The following is a 22,282-nucleotide window of genomic DNA, read 5'->3' as shown; positions in this document are numbered from 1 at the left end:
CAAGGATAATAAATGATCAAAGCTATTGTCAATCATTATGAAGCTTTGTCGCAGGCATATTCTCTATTATAACACTGCCACTAACGAAAAAACTAACAGTAATTTGTTGCAAGTCTATTATCTAGATACTAGACAGAGACAGATTAAAACCATTTACTCAATGCAGTTGTACAAAAGCTATATTATAAAACACGTTATAGTAGTATTCTAGTTAGCGTGTTCCATACAAAACATATTAAGTGCTAGATTGCATTCAATTACACCTTACTATTTATTACTTTAGAAGAACGATTTACGATTCGTTTGTTTTGTTAAATACTAAGTTAAATGTGTTTTTCACACACAGTATAGAAGTTATCTAGATCGTTGCATTAATACCTAATAATTATGTATTCAGGTTGTATAGAATAGGTGGATTATTGTGGCGCTAGCTATTTCAAAAGTCGTTTTCATAAGCATAATATTATCACAGACCTGCCTACTAGCACACAATAATTCTAGATTTATAAGGTCAAAACACTACAGGGTGCCTAATTATTTTAAATAAATTAACACGTTTTATTTGGAATTTATATAATTCTAAGCTCACTTTGCTACAATTGTTCGCACTGATGACCTCAATAAACAATGAATTTGTTTTTTAAATTTATGTAAATGAGTTGTACATTTGCATAAACACTGCAATAACTCTTTGTAAGTTTGGACACACATTTTGCGCTTATATAGTTAGTGTTAAAATTAATACGAGTCTAGATAAACTAGATCTAAGATTATGTTCGTCGTGACTCGTGTCACTTGTAATGTATGGTGCCGTGCTGTGCCTGAGAACTTGGCATTAATTTTTATGCGGAATGTCAGGCAGTCATAATTAAAAACATATCTGTCTTAATGTCTAAGAGTAGTTGGGCCCGGAATCTGTGCTGTTCTACGCATAAAAACTTGATGTTTGGAAAATGCACAAACAAGTTGCAATATTGGGATATCAACCTTTGAGTTGTGCAACTAGTTTACAGAGCTTGTGTCGCCTTACAAAGCGGTTGTATAAATACATTCAATAGGTTCTGCTAGCTGACCCACTTAGTTTCATTTAGGTTTCCTTAAATGACTTGCGGTTATGGTACAAGCAGCATCAAGCTGGTGATAATAGCGAATACATATCCAAGCCTGTTCAAATAATTATTTTTCTGATATCATATTAATGTAAGACAGTAATGAATAAAATTGCATCAACAGCTTTTTTAGATTTAAGTAATTAGTCAATTCTATCTATATTTGGAAGTAGTTCACCTATCGATATTTTATTTTATTTATTGGATAGATTAAGGTCGTATTTCAAGTTACTAAATCAAACGCCAAGTATGATTTACTTTTGTGTAACTGTAGCCCCAGGACCTGTTGCAAATATTTGAAGGTGTACTGGTTAAACAAATGCAATATCTGTAGAGTCTGGTCTCATTTATAATCTAAGAGTTCATAGTTCAGTCAGACCGGTTATTTGTGCAACAAGTCTTACTGATCCAATTAGTTTATTGTGTAGATTGCCACTCAAACTGTCAACGTTTTATGTAATGTTTTCGCATGATATCTTAATAAGAATAGTATTGTTTCTACACTATTTTGAATATTTTGTCAATGACTCAATGATTGCCACAGTTTTGTCAATCTATTTGGCATCAATATGTCAGATCAATTGTAACAGAATGACGCAAACTAGAATTTTTAATAGTTAGAATAGCTCGATCTAATTGAGTCTTTATAGGTAGCCTTAAGCCTAGTCGATTTGCTGTAAATTGCTGTCCATTAGGTCGAGAGAATTTTTTGATTGTCGAAATAATTATAGGTAAAAAATCTAGGCGTGTTCCTACAACGTAACATTCATAGCATAGGTACCCGAAAATGTACACTTTCAATTTGTGCATTTGTATGCGAATTATCGAGTAGTTCTGCTTCTGAAACCAGTTTTGGAGTATAAAATCCATAAGAAACAACATTGTAGTAGTGTCGGTTGATTGTGGTATGTAGTAATCCAATCAAAATCATATACTTACTCGAAAATTGGAATACATCAAGGAAAATTGTTGCAGATGACATTTTAACAGCCTATTCTAGTTATCACAATGTTATTGTGTCGACCTAAAGCTGTTTTTTTCATCTGTTTACATCAGAGATGGAATAAAATATAATCTACATTGTCATTCACTTCTTGCGACAAGTTTAAATATAAATTTGTAGGCATTCAATAGGATTTCTAGGAAGGAAAAAACGGCTCTACTTTTTTCTTCGAGCACATTACATTTTTAGAGTCAGGAAAAAATGTTGTATCACCTAATAAGGACGTGTATCTTTCCATTTATGATCTATCGACCGTATCGTAAATGGTAAACATGTGGTTTAAAGTCGAGTAATTTTAATAAATGTTCCGTGTCAGAATTAGATAACGAAGTCTATGAGCATGTACAACGATCGTAAGACACGGGAAAGCGTGAAGGGCAGCGGTCGCTTGTGGCGCCGGCCTTGGAGTAGCCAGGCCGAGTGTGGCCATTCAGATGTGCGATACTCACGTCTCTAACTACATACCTTATTGTGTATTGTATTCTACTGATGATATTCCAACACATCAGTGAAATATAGAAACTAGCTTCCCCTCATTGTTTAAAATTTCAAACTCTAGACCGAGTGTGCGACTAGAATTATATTAAGTCTTATATAAAGATGTTGCTGCTGTGAATAAACTTAGGCACAAACGCAGCTTTCCAATGCGACACTAACTACGTACAGTGTTACGTAATCTGAAATCGATACTACTGGATCCTGCACCTATATATAGGCACTTGTACTTGCGCTTAAGCATAATTTATTTACTAAAGTGCATTTACCTACATTGTGGTTATATCACGGTTGACTGCACCAAAGGAATTCTGCACAAATTCGAATGTCATCTCTCTCTTCTTATTTTTTTCTCGGTTTACACTAAACGATGCATTCGGCCAGTCAGTTTTCGTACAATTATTTTTATTTGAGCATGAATCGAAACTTTTTTGACGTCACTCATTCTTTTTTCAAAAGGTGCCGAATGCCGTCTCTTTGGACAGTAAGTCTGTTTATCTGCCTACGCAAACAGTTATTTACAACATTTTAGGCATAGTTCCCACGGTCCTAGGTAGATACTACCAAGGCTATTTACTACATACAATCACGGAAAGGAAGAACCTTTACATAATTCGTGTTTAAGCAACCAATTAATAACTTTTACCACAGTTACATTGGCGGATATGCTATAAACACATTGAATCAACTGATACAATTTCGTGAATTGATTCTAACATACCTTAAAATATTTACCGTGATAAAGCAATCTATTGCCCTAGGATAACTTATAACGTGAGCAGTTAGTATCGGTAGTTGGCTGTCAAAGTTCATCACGATCTGTCAAACAATCAATGTAGAGCAATCTAACATGGCGATAACAATAGCACCTTTCAACAAACAATCAAGATTATTTGTATTCTCAAGTTATCTTACTTTATTCATAAAAAAAAGATTCTTGTGCAATATTGAACAATGCACATGATGTCAATGATATTATGAATTCTTTGTTTACCTCCGTATTTGTATGCAGCATCGGAAAAGTGCAATGTCAATGCACAAATACATCCTAATTCCAAGTATGGGTAGTGACATTTAAAGGCTTTAAATCAATAGCTTTACTCAAAAGGAATACTAATTGATATTATTATGGATTATAATAGAATATAATATTCGCGTGTCTTGTTTTGTTTGAGTGTGGCTTTACTAAATATTACTAAACAGGGCTATTAGATTTAGCCGCCATAGTTAAGCTTAATAATAGCCGTGTTATTTCGCTACGAGTAATTTGAAGCTAAGTTAGTATTACTTACGTTAATGAGCAGTCGGCTTTTGGTTAATAGTAGGTAATTTCTACATAGATCACAAAAGAATTCATTTAGATTATATTAATTATATAACATTATTATATTCACCACAGGTACATCCTCAAAAATCCAATTTTAAAACATGAGATTATTCAATGTTAGCATTTTTCCTAACCAAAAGCTGAAGTCTGAACTCAAGAATCGAATTAGTTTACTTAATTAGAAGAACCTAGACCATTTAAAAATTACATATAAGTATATCAGAATAGCCTTTCTTTCCTTTCTTCCAATTAACTTGGAGTCGGCTTGAAGTCTCTTCGGATAAAGCTGAATACCAGTATTTTACATGGAGCCACTGCTTCCACAACTCAGTTACCAGGGTTATAACACGATTCTAATATGAATTTATATTTTGTCTGCAGGCCTACCCCGACTGGTCATGGCACACTGCGGGCCGAGGTGACATCAACTGTACCGGCCTTATCTCCGTGTACAGAATCCGCGCGGACAGGTGCAACAGACTCTGGGTGTTGGACGCCGGAGTTGTCACCAGTATCGACGATTTCCGCCGAGTGTGCCCGCCGAAGATCCTTATCTTCGATATGGCTACTGACCGTCTGGTAAGTTTACGATAGTTTTATATCAGCAGATAATGAGCAAACCAGATTGATTGAGGAAAACAGGTGTAAATTCAGCGTTTGCAGTAGCTCAAGTAACTACTGTTATCGGCTACCGACAACAGGCTAGTCATCGAGAAATTTTATTTGACAGTCGGTTCAGCGCCTTTATCAGGCGTCATTGGAACAATTTTGGCCGTACATTTTAAATGTCAAAATGTCGAAACTCGACAGTACCGACCGTAGAGAGTCGTACTACAGGTGAGTAGATGACGTTGATGACGGTATTATTAACGAGGGTATGATGATTGTATAATAGTGATTAGGCTTCGATTTCTATTGTTGCTTCCGGTTGATCTTAAATTCAAAGTAGGTACCAAAATCTAGTTTAAACACTATTTTTATTCTATGTCACGTCTTGGTACAATATATCTTTTTTTGGTCTAACTTTCTACATAAAATAGCCTAAAATGCACATTTAAATTCATCTGGCAAATCTCAAGAACGTGCGATTAATAGATAGGCATACTCTTTGTGTTTAAGCTGAATTGCGCAAAATTTGAAAGGCACTTTGTGTGTAAATGCAAAATTATCCTACGATCCTGATGTAGTATGTATACTCTACAGTTCACTGGACTTACGTTACGATAATTCAATTATTCGATTTCAGCAATACCTAAAAATAAAAATATTAAAATTATATTGCTGTCACCCATTGCGTAGCATTAGCAGTCAGTGTCTAGCTAATTGGTATTTATTACCAAAGTGTAAAGTAGAGTAAGTAATTAGTAATTTCCGTGTTCCTGGATATCAAATCTAGAATATTTTTTATTGGCATGTTTTCCCTATTTGAAGTGGTGTTTGTTTATTGTCGGTTGTTTCTTGCGGACACAGGATACCGACGACATTCTGTCTCGAGAAACTCCGCTTGTTTTTCTTATAGTTATATTACAAGGTTTGGAATGTATCATAAAACATAATAATATACGGTAACAGTTAAAAGAAAAAATACAAAGTAGAATGTAGATATTAATTGCACATTTTCCTCGAATTGTTTGATTATAAATAGCTTTTTAAAAGTGGTTTTTCATGTCGATTAAAATCTCTTATTATTAATTACTTCTTAAAATAAATGGAGAACGTATTGAAACGTAAATACACGTATGATTTTATTAATACTGTTGCGGATGTCGGGTATTTCCGGATAAATACAAGTTAGGTTTTTCCAATCGCAGCAATCTTCTTATTACGGTAACGCTTTCTAGGATTCTGATAAAAAAAAATGTATTTATTAAAAACTTCATTAGTAAAAATATTACACGCTAGTTTTACTTACGTTACTTATAAAATGAAATAAAAAAATATATGCCGACCACGAACTAGGGCCAACTGGTGTCAGGCTAAAAAGATGATACTCCTGAAATCCTCATCAAAATGATTGCTATACTTCGTCGTCCGGTAATACCCCAATAAACTAAAAACCATAAACAAAAAAAATAAGTATACGTACCGAGAATTTAAAAGCCATTTGTTCTTCGTATAGTGCAATCTAGGAGTCAATTCGTAACAGGAACTAATCAATGTCGTGCAAAGACTTATCTCGATTAGTCATCAACGGAAAACTAAACTGTTGCAACCACGAAATGTCGATATAAAGCGAGCGTTTAAAACAAACGACTTATATGCAAACTAAGTACCGTAAAACGGGGTGAATAGAATTCGCGGGGTGAATAGAAAAAAAATCAGGAAAGTTTTCAAGGCCAATATTTGAGTACTCCTCGTTGAAGAATTTAGTTCAAATTTGAAATGATTACACGTCGATATTACTTCTCTGCGGTGTCATAATTGTTTAAATGTTTAAAATGATATTTATACCCAAAAAAATGCTTCAAAGACAACCGTCCTCGAATGCCTTAATATCGACCTTCAAAACTTTGGATTTAAAGTGGGATTTCTTTTCTAATGAGTTGTTTGAAGTGTTTATCTCTTTAGGTGTATATTAATCTATAAAGATACAATATTGTTAATTGAAAAAACGTTTTTAAACCTAAAAAATATGTTTAAATCACAGAAATAGTCATTTTTTTGTATAAACGGGGTGAATAGAATCGTTTGAAGGGTGAATAGAACTACAGTATGGGGTGAATGGAAACATAGCAGGGTTGAATAGAAACGCGTAAGGGGTGAATAGAAACGAGTGAGGGGTCAATAGAGATTAATAAATAGGGTTGTCAAAAACTGTAAACAAAATTAACATAAACAATGAAAAATTAATAGTTATTAATGTTCTGAAATTCACAATTATCATTGTATCAAAGTTATAACGGCAAACTACTGCATATAGTATGAAAGTTAGTTATGTTATCTTGTTTTATTTTTTGAGTTAATCTATACGAATCTATACAAATAATCTATACTCTATACTAATATTATAAAGCTGAAGAGTGTGTTTGTTTGTTTGTTTGAACGCGCTAATCTCAGGAACTACTGGTCCGATTTGAAAAATTCTTTCAGTGTTAGATAGTCCATTTATCGAGGAAGGTTATAGGCTATATATCATCACGCTACTACATATAGGAGCAGAGTACGGGTGAAAAATGTTACAAAAGCGGGGACAATTTTGACCCATTCTCTCTTATGTGACGCAAGCGAAGTTGTGCGGGTCAGCTTGTGTAATTATCAACGGTTATTTCAATTTTGAAACACACAACCTCCCTTTTCAGCATGTTGGATAAGTCGTCTTTGGCAGCCCTAACAGTTTTTCTATTCACCCCTTTGGTCGTTTCGATTTACCCCTATCGCTGGGTGAATAGAAATTGACCATTTTTTTAAGGAAATATCGTAAAATTATCCATATTTTTCGACAAACATGGTTTTAGCTCTTTCTTCATGGCGCCGGACATGATATAGAATAACCCGACAATAAAAATAACAAGTTATTCGCAACAAATTTTTAGGACAAAGTTGAAAATTGTTTCTATTCACCCCGTTTTACGGTATGTCTTTATTGCGTTTTTTTTTTATGTTTGTTTTGCCCAATTGTACGCAATTTGTGTCAACTTTGTTTAAATATAGACTTGACTAAAATGTAGACATTGTAGAGTTACATAAATTTTATTAGATCTTAAATACTAGATCAAATTAGTTCTGTTAAGCGTTAAGTATAATAATTAGCGTTAAGTATAAATAGGTAATTATACTTATGACATGACTCATTACATGTATATTAAGAAGAATCTGATTAGCAGACGAATTGCTTGCCATGTCGTGTTATACTAATCCACACCAAATCGAAATCGGGTCTCATAGATTTTTTTCACTTGCTTTCGAATTGTCGTAACCCATGTTATTTGCTAGTACAATAAATCAGGTTTATTTCACAATTAACGGTTTAGCTAAGTAGGTATTTGATGGGCAATTCAATAGATTAACAAACGCTTAGTGCGTGATTTCCCGGTAGTATTAGTTAAAGTGCTTAAAATAACGTAAACGATAATCAAAGCTTCCTGATAATTACTACATTTAAAAGGATTAAAAACCAATACTTGATACAGGGTTGCACGAACAAACTACTCATTTATAAACTATCAAAGATGATTATGGAAATCGGACGTTAGACATTTTCAACTTTAATTCATTCGTATTAACATCACGTAAATACATTATGTTGCTTGCAACTTCTTGGTTAAGCCATTGTATGCTAATAGAATGCTTAGTTTACTTTATTGATCTTTCTTTTCCACAAAATGTAGGAAAAATTACGTATTTTATGTTTCTCTCACATCCCTGTGACAAAATATATATATATATATTTATATATATATATATATATATAAATATATATATATATGTTCATGTAAACCTACCAATCAGTAGGTCTTCAACGGATGAGCTAACATTGTAATTAATTGATTGATTACAACCACTTTTTTTGTATTATTCAATGCAATACGTTTCAATTAGTCAATTGCAGGCGTGCTAATGTAATTGATTCGTGTAAAAAGCATTGGCGTGGTATTATGTTTCAATTAACAAAATATTATGAATTAATTTTACTTAAAAGGGCAATAGCAAAAAGCTTCTTATACATATATGCTTAAGCTACCTGGCAATAGATATCATTAAAGTATCGCAATGTTTGATGACATTTAGTAATGTTTATACAAGAAGGCAATTCGAAGTTCTTTATTAAGGTTCCTTCTAAAAAAATCGTGGTTTTGAAAACAGTAATCTTATAAAATCTTGTAATAATTTGTGTTGTGAAAATCCTTTATGTAAACAACATAAGAAGTTCATGAGACGGATACACTAATAGCCATCGACGAGTGAAATCATTTCCGATGGTCGTCAGAACTCGCAAATCCTTCAAATCCGGCTGTTGTCATTATTAAACTGTACTGTTATTAATGACACGCTAATTGCGGTTGGTACAGCTTATTAATATATCCTCATGTTTTGACTACTAGTTGACCTTACAATACTTTTGATTCGTGATATATTTGTCATCTATCGATTATATATATTAGTCAGTAACAACCACATTCTGTAGCACTGAAATAGATAGATAGATTTAACTTAGAATTTCTTTGTGAATACATTTAGATATGTTTTTATTTTATGACTGATGATGCAATGTTAAAACTAGGTGTGTGAAAGCTGGTTGAAGTGTAACGCCTACATTGAAGTTTTTATCATTGTTATCTAAGCGAGTTTTTAGAAAATAAACATGTCAGATACGTGCTTGTATGTATTTAGATTTATGTCGAAATATTCGCACTCGTGAGCCGATGAAAGAGTCGCTATTAGGTTCAAGAGCGAATTGCGATCTTGGCACAAAATCACGGTCACAAAATGTTTAACCGCCTTTTGTTTCCGCAATCTCGCACCCATTCATAAACAACAATAAATTACATTTATATCTGTTTTATTTAATTTTGTTTTACAACCTGCTACGACAGTGGCAAGTGCTTGTAATGATCGGTATTATTGATAGTTACCTAGTTTACGTAAGTTGTTGTATCGTAAGAATTTATAACCGACGATGTACCTGCGATCAATTTAGCTTTACTAGGCTTTTGTAGAACACTATAATAAGCATGTCAAGGAAAACTTATGTAATGTTGGGAGTTGGGACACATTGATCTGATTAATACTCAGATTAGTTCAAGAGCTTAACTAAGGAGTCACGATTCGTGAAATCGGGGTTGCTGCTTAAGCCATCTTATTAACAATTTCTATACAAAACATAAATAATATATGTAGACGTAGGCAGCTAATAAATATTATTATAATAATGAAATATAGTCATTCTATTCACGGTAGAGTCGATTTATATTTATGATTTGTCATTTTGCGAATATTTGAAGTGAAAGGAGGTTTTGTTCGAGCTTAGCTATAAATAGTTGAACTAAACACGAATGCCGGGCATGTTGCTTAGATAATGTTTATTATACGGGAACCGGAATTCAGAAAGGGTTAGAAACTGCACGGTCGTTTATTCCGGCTACTGTGAACGAAACAATCTCTCGTTGTATTCTATGGTTTCGTAAATAAAGAGGAACGTTTAAAATGAATGAAGTTATTTCACGGTGGATGACAATGATTACTTTTTTGTTAGATTAGTAAATATAATCGTAAAGTAAACCTTGACATCTTTGTAAACTGATTCACAACTAAAAATTTCTCACAACTTGAAGCAGAATGTAGTTCAACTGATTATTATTCATTGAAATGTTAATTTTATTGTGTTTTTCGCTATGATATGATAAAAACAGGGCATTGTAAGTGTATTCATATTCTGCCACACGTATTTGCACTGCTTTGTTTGATTTTCTTATTTCCTGCGTCGAAGAGTAAATCGGTAAATAAAAATTACTGTAGAAAAATGTACATGTTTAGGACAGTGAGATATTTTTGTATTGTGATGTGATTAAAAATAGTAAAATCCTGAGTTTATAACAAGTAGGTGCGTACTACCTAATTAACTTTCTCTAGTACTTACATTACAATTATGCAATAGGTACTAGTTAACAATTGCGTAATGTGTAATAACATTGTTAATGAGGGAACTGTTTTCACGGGGACCTTTTGGCATCATCTCAGCAGAGTCTGGTTAGACCAGAATCACTACATCCGTATTGGTGAAGAATATATGTATGTATATTAAATATTTTATAAGTGGTACGTTTGTATGGAAAATTATAGTCTTTCGTCTATTTAGTTGTATTGCTAAGCTGAGGACTAGACTAGCGAACTTAATTCTTGTCATCTCTATATGCGATTCTTAAATTATTTCTTTTCGCATTTATTACTTGGTTATTATCTTCTAAACAATAAAATAATTATTTTAACATTAACTAACCTTTAGATATTATAATGTAATATAGAATTGTGCAACAATGAAGTAGCGTACCAAAAAAAATCCGTTCGTAAATAGGCTGTATTACAATTTAAAAAGTAATTAATTAGCAACATGATATATAGTTCCTGTTGTAAATCATTTCAATATCATTGTTCACTTGCTATCACGTTAGGTAATATTTTGAACAGTAGTCTTTATTATCGATACGCACAGACAAGGCCATTTTATTATTTGAAAGGGTGTGGTCTGTTCAATTGTCGTGATGCAATTGTTCGACTTAAATACGCACAATTTGTGGCCTGTAACCATGCACGATATCATTCTAACCAGTGAATGGCATTTAGCCTCGCTGTCCGAACGATTATAATACTTATATTAGTTATTGTTCTTCGTCGAATTCGACACAGACCTCGACTTAATTAATCAATGTCGACTAGACTGTGACCTAATCCGTTGACAGGTTATCTAATGATCTAGTTTTCATATGTTACATACATGCCACGAGCTTGTTTCTCTAATGTATTAAATAAGACAGTAGTTAGGGCCTAGTTATGTAATTTTATCATAAGAAAACTATTTTATAACTTACCTAATATCATAAATCATCTAACAGTTTCGTTACGCTTGAGTACATCACTAAGTTGTCATCAACACATGTTTATATGGATCACAAGTTGTCGTTATTTCTATTTTCGAATTCATCGAACAGTATGTCGTAACACTACAATTGGTAACTTTCTCCGGATTGGCGTAGTTTCGAAATTAGAGCTATGAGTAAAAGTACATTAAGTTCACTTAAGTGTTGTGTATATATCAATAAAAACATAGAACATCATTCATTCATTTAACAGCAACCAAATATAGCCACTAATCGTAATCGGTAGGATTATAACCTCGTTTAATTAAATTATGTATGATGAGTAATATGACAAGAGAATTACCGCAATCATGCATCGAAATACCTCTGTTTTGAGTGATGTTAACAAGTTACAGCGGTTCTATATTAAGCTTTACTGCAGTCGGATTATACATAATAGTATGTAGTTGTAGTATGCCTCTATATCGCGATTTGAATGTTCAAATATAACCAGGTAATTGTTCACAAGGCGGGGGCGAAATTCACAGCCTTCGACCTATGGTGCCGGCTAGGCGCAAGCAATTGTTTTAAATGCCGCAGGGGACAATTGTTCGAAGTTATCAAATCACGAATAATATATTAATGTATTGTTAAGATACAAGTTATTGGCGTGTGACCTTAAACAGCCAATACACTAGAATCTGGTTACAAATGTCGTATCTATAGACATTAAAAGTGGCAGTTAATTAACATCGTTAGTCTCTTTAAAGGTATTCATTAAAAACGTTGTTAATTTCCAGGTTCGTAGTGTGTACTTCCCCCGAGAGCTGCTGCGTCCCAGCTCGCTGCTCACCAACTTGGTGCTGGACGACACCCGCTCCTCGTCCTCCAGGCTTACGTCATCCTGTGACAATGTCTTCGCTTACATCAGTGACACCGTTGCTCCAGGTAACATTGTATTTTTGAAACAATTTTACTGTCTAACTGCTGAACAACGGTCTCCTCCCAAACGAGAAAGGGGCCTTGAGTTCTGTAAATGTATTAAACATATTTTATGCATGCATGTTTCTCTTCTCCGTTAGAGCAAGTGATAATTATTTATGATACACACATAAATTCGTAGTTTCTGTTTCGCCTATTTAATTAGATCATAATAAGGAGGCTTATGCCTTCTGTTGAATAAGTAGAGCAGTGCACGATGATACAAAACAACTTTGTTTGCATCATTATGTAGGGATCACGCGATTAACCATAAGCGTAGCACGAGGCAGTATTATACTGAGTATGGAACATACAAAAACTATTACTAAAATAGTTAAATATCTCACTATAGTCATATTATGAAGGTTATTACGTGCAATCATAACAAAAATGAAATTTCAGTAAAATAAAACAGATTCACTTTCTGAGAAATATTTGTCAAGAAATTACGATCGTAAAAATAACTTGTCTGGTTTCACTTTTGTATAAAAGTAGGTACACAATAGAAGTGCGTTATAAAAGTAAATAAAAAAATATATAATATCTCCCTACACAAGTTAACTGTTTCATGAGAAAATGAAATATATTTGTAGGCAATTTAAAGTAAAACAATAGACACATTTGTCTGCCGAATACCAATTCAATGTTACGTAAAATTGTCTCAGTTTGCCAAAATTATATTCTTGCTAATTCCGAGCATATTATGTAGACTCAAAGGTATCATGAAGCGTTATATAAAATTACCACTCTTATATGTGCTCTTATTATATTTGCACACGAGCACAAAATATTCTACATCTTGTGCAAGAAGCATTATAATATAAACAACGGGATGTATGTATATATTTTTTAATTGTGTTTGTGATGTTTATTTTTTGTTTTCATTCTGAAAGGATTTCTGAGTTCAACAATGGGCCACTGTCTAAGGTTATATCATCAGTTTTGAATGAACTGATGATATAATCCTTTTCAGTGTTAGTATTAATAAAATTCAAAACATCAACATCCAATTAATTAGCTAAGCATTTGCAATTCTAGAAATGTATTTCAATGTCGATCAATTGGTCATAAATTTATGATTAAATTAAATAAATTCCATTTGATGGAATGGGTATCTAAACGGCTGTTTATGTGCATGCATTTATCATCATTTAATTGCTTACGGTCAAGAGTAAGTAGAACATTGAATAATTGCTAGTTAAATACATGTGTGTCGGCTTTTAGTGACCACCGAAGCGTGCTACCTCGGCGTCGCGTCGGTCAACATACTGCTTTCTACGAAAATGTGAGGCAATTCGCATTCACACAAATTATAATTAAAATGACAGACCTTGTTTCGAAGAAAGTGTATTGTGTTGTACTTGAGTACACGTTGAAGTATTTAATCATTAATTACTAACAAGGTTCTACAATTTATGGAACGTAAACTACTAATGCGTATTGTATATATGTTACTGTAAAAGCCCGAACTGTGGTAAATCCTAAGATTTTCCGGTAAAACCTAAGATTTACCAACTCTCAATGGTAAAAGTCCGAACAAGCCAGAGTTTAAAAACTATGTTACGATATATAAAAAAATCCTCCTTCATAACTATGTTTATAACTATTTCACGGTATAATTATATACTGTGACATAGTTATAAATAAGGAGTTTTGGGCATAGCGACATGGGTAGGTTAGGTTAGAAGGTTAGCTAAGGTGGGAGCGAGCGAAGCGAAGCTCCCACCTTAGCCTTCGTGGTTATTTTTTTTTAACCACCCAGAAGGAGGAGCGCCGCGAAGCGGGGCTCCGGCGACATCTCGATATCATCAAGTGAATATAGGTAAAAGTTCGAAATAAAAGAATTATTCGGACTTTTACCATTGCGAGTTGGTAAATCTTAGGTTATACCGGAAAATCTTAGGATTTACCACCGTTCGGGCTTTTACAGTAACATATACATTGATCAAGGTCTTTGCTTTATTGCTTTGATTCTTTGTTTTGTCAACAACTAATTATGTTAATGTAAATACAGTCATTCCACCTGTGAGACTGACAGAATAGAGTAGTTTTATATGAATCGGACATTCCCCGCGCCCTCTAAAATTGATTTAATTCAAACTTGAATGTTACTACATTGTACTCTAGACTCGCGCTTAAAGTATTTAAAACTTCTTGCTCAATAAAACTTGTCCTTTTATCAAGTTCTGGTATTGCCATAATAAAAAAATGCAATAATCAAAACCTGTTAGGGTATAATTTTAATTATTTTCGTACATTCAATGATCACGTCCTGCAATATGAACAATGACCCCAGAAGTTGACCAATATGATATTTGGCATTGGTATGAAGTTTGATGGAGGTAGTCGGGTAGGCATTTGTGAACAATAATGTTATAAATACAACAGATCAAATATGAAATTAGGGATGTTATGTCCATTAAATGTGGTAAAGTTGCTCTAAGTTCTCTTACTAAAAACAAAAGCATAGTTCATTCTAACTATATGGTGGTGCATTAATAGTGAGATTGTCTGCTTGTTATGCTTCTTCTAAAATTGCGATATATTGCCTAGTTTTACTTTTCATGCATTCCTATTGCTGTACAATGTTCAAGATGACAATCAATATAATTAATCACATAAATTGGTTTACATTTCACGGAATAGTGCGTAAAGTACGAACAAACGAAACATGGAATGTTAAATTGCCGTAAAATGCTTATTTGATGCCGTGGAAAGTACAAGTTGCTATGTATTTTCGTTTAAGCGATGTGATATCAAAAATAGAAGGTTTGTACATATAAGCTGATTATTTAGTTCATAAATCTGTTGCCTTAAAAACAAAGGTTCGTTGTAAAAAAAATACTAGCGTTATGTAAAACAAAGCTTTTGTACTTCAGAATACAAACAGTTTTAAATTATTACAATAACACATAAGTAATATCTTGCACAATTACTGGTTTTATTCTTATGCTCCAGCTAAACTGCATTCTGTAGGCGATTACGAGCATCGGTGACTACTGCCTAGGTTATTTGATATTTAAAATTCCGCTGACATTTACTTCTTTTTTACATTAGGTCCTGTGAGAATTACTTTTGTAGTTATGCAAAATTATCGAAATATTCGATTTTCGGAATGTAGATTTCAGACCGTAAAGAATATTAGTAACGTTTTTAAACTCTCGCGACTAGTACCTACTTACATATAATATTAAAATGTAATTCAATCGAAACGCCGAGTGAACAAATAAGGTATCTAACTTTTAATTTTCAATCGCGTTTAAGACAGAATAGTATCTAGATTCACAAATGTTCTTACGTTTCAGGTATCATTGTGTACGACGGTCGCCGTGACAACGCGTGGCGAGTGACCCACGCCTCTATGTACCCCGACCCTGACTTGGGAGAGTACGACATTGGTGGCGAGAGGTTCACCCTCATGGACGGAGTTGTAGGACTCGCTCACTCTCCCGCACAGGGCCTGCTCTACTACCAGCCGCTGGCTACAGACAGGTATGATGTTTAAACCTCAATTTATTAATTGGAACGCCATCGACGTAGCGCATATTCTACCGTCGCGACCGAAAGCGGCCGGTTGCCCAAATTTGATACAGCTTCGACGTAATTGCCGATGCTAAAAGTATCTGAGCTGTGGTGTCCCTATATTGCGTTTAAGTGATTCCGATAATTACCAAGGTACTCAAACAAGTGCAACATGCATTCATGCATTTGCCGTCTATAAAAGCTTTAACGTAAAAGTTTCTGTAATCAAAAAATATTTCTTATTTTAATCTAGAGTATGAAGAATCAAGAAATATATTGCGTTCGAAATAGCTTTCGTATGTCTATCAATAAAACGGTACGTCCTGTTTTGCGAACTCTACATAGTGGATATTAAAACCATTTTTTTGCCATAATTGTCGTATTACCCGCTTGGATGGATTTCACTTGCACATGCTTCTGGTTAAAACGTTGTAGCAATGTGCCTTTTGATTTTGCAACATGGTTTAGAGGCGGGCGCAGGTTCGATCATTGCAAAGTAAATTATAACAGGCGAAGACAAGAATATAGAGCACAGTTGTTGACTGCAAGCATAAAAAATCTTCAAATATCCATATTATAACCAAGGCAGTTCGGTAATTATAAATATTTAGTAAAGAAAAAAAACATATTTTTTGATATTATATACGACTCTGCCTCATGAGAATGAATTATATTTTATATAAGGGTCAAATATAAGAAGTGTTACTTAGACATAGACAAAAATGAGTTCATATCAAAGCATTGAATTCTACAATAGTTTTAATAAAATCTTTACATTGTTTCAGATTATTCAGCGTATCTACGGCGGTGTTAGCCTCAGGCCCGCCCGCGGAAGGTACTGACCTCCCCGTCAACCTGGTCGGGCGCAAGTCCTCCCAGGGTCTCGGAGTAGCGGTCGACCCTCGCGATGACACCATCATCTTCAGTCCTATCACTGAGACTGCCATCGCTGCATGGAATCCTATTAGCAACTCTCACAAGTACGTATTTAGTAAATACAGGGTTTTTTTTAATTTTCCTAATAGCAATATTATCTTCGTTGATTGTATTTTGTTGGAAATTTAAAAAGAGATTGTGATATGATGTATTTCTATAAGTATATTGGCAGTAGTATTATGCAATTAAATAACTAGAGTCGAAATATGATTTCAATGATGCGTGTAATTGTACAAAGATAAATACGTACCGTCACGATTGTATCGTATTTGCAAATATAAATACGTAATAATCCAACGGAACATTTCTTAATTGCTGATAATTAATTACAGCTATGATTGAAACGTGGTTTGAAATAACATAACTAGCATAGTTTTCCTTATAATTACGATTCGATTTACACAACGGCGTGAGACTTTCTTTATGATTGAAGTAAGGAAATAACTCTTGACAGAAGTAAGGTTGTGATGGAAGGTCGATGGACTTATGCCATACAATAAGACATGCCTATTATTATCTTAAAGGGAAGTAGGTGGTTAGTGACTAAATGAGTAGTAGATAGGGAAAAAAAGACTCGGTAAGAAAATATCTGGGCCTAGAGGTAACAACAGTTAACATAATTTCATAAGTTTGCAATAAGTAGGTAAAAAAATATAAATTTTGATGAGTTAAAAATAATGATCGTGTTACTTAAAAAGTACATCTTATTAGGTGTTGCTTACTTCCGCCGTCCTTCCGTTCCCATGCCACCAACAGTAATAAAAATAAAAAGGATCTTAGTTAACAATACGTGTGAATGTTTCAGGGTGTTGGCGCAAGACCCAGAGAAACTGCAGTTCTGCGCCGAGGTGAGGTGGGCGGAGCGTGACAACGGCGCCGTGTGGGCTCTCTCCACGCGTTTCCACAAGTTCTTCCGTCGCACGGCTTCCAAACACGAGGTACATACCTAAATCTTCTTGATTGACTTTAAATCACGTTCTAAAAAAAAACAAACCCTTGAAAAGAAATACCAAGGTTTGCTGCTGTGTTATGTTTGATAAAACACATACGTTAATTGTTTTTTTTCTCTGTTTCCAGATCAATATTCGTATCGTTCGTATTGTGGACAACAGTTTCGTGTCCCTGCAGCCCCACGTTATGCGTCGTGCGACCAGACAAGCCAACGCCACCCTCGTCTAAGCATCTCTTCACCAAACATTCACCAATTTACTGCCAAAGTCATTAAATCAAACTCAAAATCAGATTCTACCTTATATTGCTGCTTAATAAAAAACTAGCTTAATTGTTAAGAAACTGCCGTGGTCGTAATAAAAAACTTCAAACAGATGTGTATCTAAGGTGTAGTGACCTCATAATTCAGGCTTTTTCGAAATGGTAATATATAACGATTTTAATGCTTGTTAAAAGATTACAAAATAAAGGATATTTTGAATTCGAATTGAATTACAATGTAAACTGAAATTACCACAGCATAAAGTGTTGTTCGTAAAAAAATGTTTGTACCTTTTTAAATAATGTTTAATTAGTAAGTGTGAAGATTGAATATTATTTTGTACATAATTAATGCGACCATCTTAATTTGCCGCATGTGACGCATGTCAACACGTGATCCGTAAGTAATTAAATAAAACAATAAAGTTAATAAAAGTATCCCTTGAATTATAGGGGATAAAGCCAAGATAATAGATTAGTTTTAATACAATGAACCTGACGATTTGGATGAAGGAAAGATATGTGGCAAGTTATTGAAAGAAAATCCAGAGAAAATATCTTTGAAATGTTGTCGTAATTACTCATGAAATGCTGTGACGTAAAGAGGCTTATAAAATTTCATTAGATATTCGTATCGAAATGATAAAATGTGTGTTTGGAAGTTTATAAGTGACCCTTAGAATATTTTTGTCAAATATTTATCTGACGCCAATACTCGCTTGTGGATTGGATGTATGTGTATGGGTATTCCATTAATGTCGTATTTTCAATTATACATCATAGACACTAAGTAATATATTAACAGTAGATACTTTAAAATTATTAGAAATAACTATTTTATTTTCTTAGGCCATGTAACGTGTTACATAGTTTATGAAAATATTTATAGGTATTTTAAGCTGACATTGAAGAGTGGAATTGAACATTTTACATGTCATTAATATTCAAACTAGTATTTAAATAAATGATTTTAATAACTGTAATTAAACAGACTTGTCAATATAACGCAAGTAATTATTCTTCTTCACACTCCCATAAAATATACACTCATTAAATATTACTGCGCCATCTCTAGGAAACGTATTAATGTGGACGTAAATAAGTAAATATTATGTTTATCATGTAAATAGTCTATTTAATTATTTTGTGGCAGCTCTTGTTGACAGAAAAAAAACAAAAATTATTTCAAAGCACTAGATAATAGAAATAACCCTTCAGGAAAATCCAGACGTTTTTACTGCGTATAGCGTCTAAATCGTCTAATCATAATTATAACATTCTTTATATCCAATATCTTCTATAAATAGCTCTTAAATTACCTAATAGGGAGGTTTTTACAAAATACGAGTATATTCTGGACTTGGAAATGTTCATTCCCGGAAAATGTATAATAGTTTGTCATATTCTTTTGTGTCATACATTTTAACTGCTACAGAATTGATGTATTGATGATAATGTTAGGTATGTGTTTCTTGAAGGAGACAAACACTTAAGTGTACAGTTTTCATTTGTATTTAGAAATAATTTTATAGTGTTTTATTGCGTAACTACCAGATAGGAAAACATTTTATAAGTTACCATGAAACTTTCTATCCATTTTTTATAAGGAAAGTGGAAACATATCACTATGTCCAGTTATTTCCTATCGGTAGGTACGACGCCTTGCCTTAGCCTTTCTGTATTATCGCTTCGAGTGCTATACGCTTTCGGGATTTTATTTGTAAAGTAATGTAGATACTTATCTGTTAATATCGGTTCTAATTATATACGTACAAAATAAAGAAAATGTATTTAACTTTTCTATAACTACGGGTTATACCGCATGACATAGTATTAAATAGTATACATAGTAAGTATCTATCGTATTTACAGATAAAGATAACCATATTTAATGATCTGCACTTTATTGTTTTAGGCCAAGGATGTGTGTACTTCTTGGAACGCGAAATGAGTCTCAGTTTTACCTTATGTGTTTTCTATGATATTATTTGCTTATACAACATTAGGTTCAATACTCTACGAATTTATTCACTGTCGAGCTTAAGAAAGCAACTAACAGTAGGTAATTGTGTATGGTTTTTCGTCTAATGTATATTTGTGACAATTTAAGCAGGGATACTCGTTACAATAAAGTCTTGCAGTACATCTTTTATAAATAACTATTAGCTTCTTGAAACTTAAAACTGAGTAACTTATAGAAATGTTTTGTAAATTTGTCTTTTATTTCATAATAAGAGTGACCTAGATTGAGATAGATTATGTTACCGGGGAATGGGTTTTACAGAAAAACTAATCAAACACAGACTCGACCCCTATTACTTAATTATACCTAACTAAATTGTGAAAATGGGAAACACTAATAAATGTCTTCGGGGAACTACATAAGGTATAATAAGAATAAAATATTTTAAGTTAGGAAGAGTGTGTTTCATTCACTAAGTTTTTCGATCGTTGAGTTACCCAAATATGTGATTGCTAGTCTGGGAATTTAAATAGTTTTCTTTCACTAATGTAAAATTTACATGTCTAATGACGGGCAGCAGGAATCAGAACCTTGTATTTTCAATTTTAAATAAAATTGTTACCATGTACCTAATTCTATAATAGTTATATGATGTTAGTAAATTCAAATTAATTTATAATGTAATATATTTACAACAGGCTATTCACGATGTTTATGCAGAAACACGATTATTTATTCCATAAGGATATCGACGGCGGAAATGTATTTATTCTGATATTATACCAGAAATTATATGTAATCAAATTACTTTATTGCCAATATCTTTTAATTAAGTTATTGTATGTATTTTTAAGGACTTATCGTAATTCTACGCATCATCTGGTGTAGAACAGCACAAAATAAAAACTGGTATCGTTATCTGTTTGTGAAACCACAAACAACACGCTTGTACCGCAGATGTGGTCATTTGACTTAATATAATTAATTGTAAATGAATACTTAGTAAATACGTTTAATTACGAAGTTACGGTGTAATTCATAAGTTCCATTCAGTGAAACGTAAATAAAGGGATTTTCGTACCTCTTGTGGCAACACCATCTGTAGTAATATTGTGACAATGTTGCAGTAGAACAAAGTAAACGGTCATAAAATATTAGATTGCTTCAAAGCTGATTTATTTTATGTATATAAAACTTAAAGAAATATTGCCATGAAGTCAATTTACTATAGCATCGTAGTAAATTTTTGATATCATGGCAGAATATTTTTCATTCACGTGTTTTGTAAATACCCGCTTATAAGATCAACATATTATCACTAAAACGGATTTAGAAACATCTAGGGTTTTAGAGTAGAATTATAAATAGTTACACTGAATGGAATCTATGTAATATGTATGTACCTTCATAATATTATATTGAGTGCTCGCTTGAACGCTTTTGTAAATTCATACATACGCATGATTGTGCTTATTTAATTTTGTATGTAATAGGTTCATCGGCACGTGTGCCTACGTGTTTGCTATTTTTATATTTCTAATAAAAAAATAATAAAAATTACTTTATATTTCATTTCACCTTGACCGTGAAATGTACTAAAATATTGATATATTACGATCTATTCAAAGTAATATGTAGTACAATGTTTCGTTGAGACATAAAGCCCGTATCATTAACTGTAACTATTAGTAAGTGACTCTGTTTTTTTACGCGTGTTCCGTAGAAGGACTGCTTAGTTGTGTAATGTGGGTGAACGCATTTCTGTAATCTATGCATCGTCATTCGTGAGTAAGTAGCCTTAGCCTAACATAGAGGATACGACCGCAGATCACGTGTAGATAACATAAACTTGCAAACATAACTATTATTTTAAAAGAGTTAGTTTATTGCGTTATGAGGCTATAATTAACTTAGACATAGATTATCATCATAGTACTAGGCAAAGCGATGGTAATCTCGTAAATGGTATTTTCCATTTACATCCTGTGAGTGAAAAAAGCGTTTACACAGTGCAAACACTTTCTTTCATACATATAACTTACTTGTTTAATTCTGTTCAATGAATCAGCCCAGGTATATCATATCTACTTTATGATCTTTTTTCTTATCACTGCATGTAATTCTCTAGTAAGGTGACTTAACATGAAAATAGTATTTAGTTCAGTCAAGTGACTGGAAAGTACTTAACTATTTGGGGCATCACTACTCAGCGATTTTAGA

General features: G+C 33.2%; 1 protein-coding gene across 3 annotated transcripts in view; it reads left to right on the top strand.

Annotated features, from left to right (window-relative positions):
- yellow-e (L-dopachrome tautomerase yellow-e) overlaps positions 1 to 21,622 on the top strand; it is a 39,236-nt gene extending 17,614 nt beyond the window's left edge. For all 3 annotated transcript variants that reach the window (XM_076117378.1, XM_076117377.1, XM_076117375.1), the window contains exons 3-8: positions 4,316 to 4,513; positions 12,249 to 12,396; positions 15,735 to 15,921; positions 16,737 to 16,931; positions 17,693 to 17,825; positions 17,965 to 21,622. In XM_076117378.1, the coding sequence (XP_075973493.1) occupies positions 4,316 to 4,513; positions 12,249 to 12,396; positions 15,735 to 15,921; positions 16,737 to 16,931; positions 17,693 to 17,825; positions 17,965 to 18,066 (963 nt within the window). In that variant the 3' untranslated portion in view covers positions 18,067 to 21,622. The remainder of the gene's footprint in view (positions 1 to 4,315; positions 4,514 to 12,248; positions 12,397 to 15,734; positions 15,922 to 16,736; positions 16,932 to 17,692; positions 17,826 to 17,964) is intronic.
- Positions 21,623 to 22,282: the final 660 nt, after the last annotated feature.

Source organism: Anticarsia gemmatalis, chromosome 8, assembly GCF_050436995.1.
Source record: "Anticarsia gemmatalis isolate Benzon Research Colony breed Stoneville strain chromosome 8, ilAntGemm2 primary, whole genome shotgun sequence".
Lineage (NCBI taxonomy): Eukaryota > Metazoa > Arthropoda > Insecta > Lepidoptera > Erebidae > Anticarsia > Anticarsia gemmatalis.
Note: the sequence above shows the minus strand (reverse complement) of the source record. Positions and strands in the feature narration are given on the sequence as shown.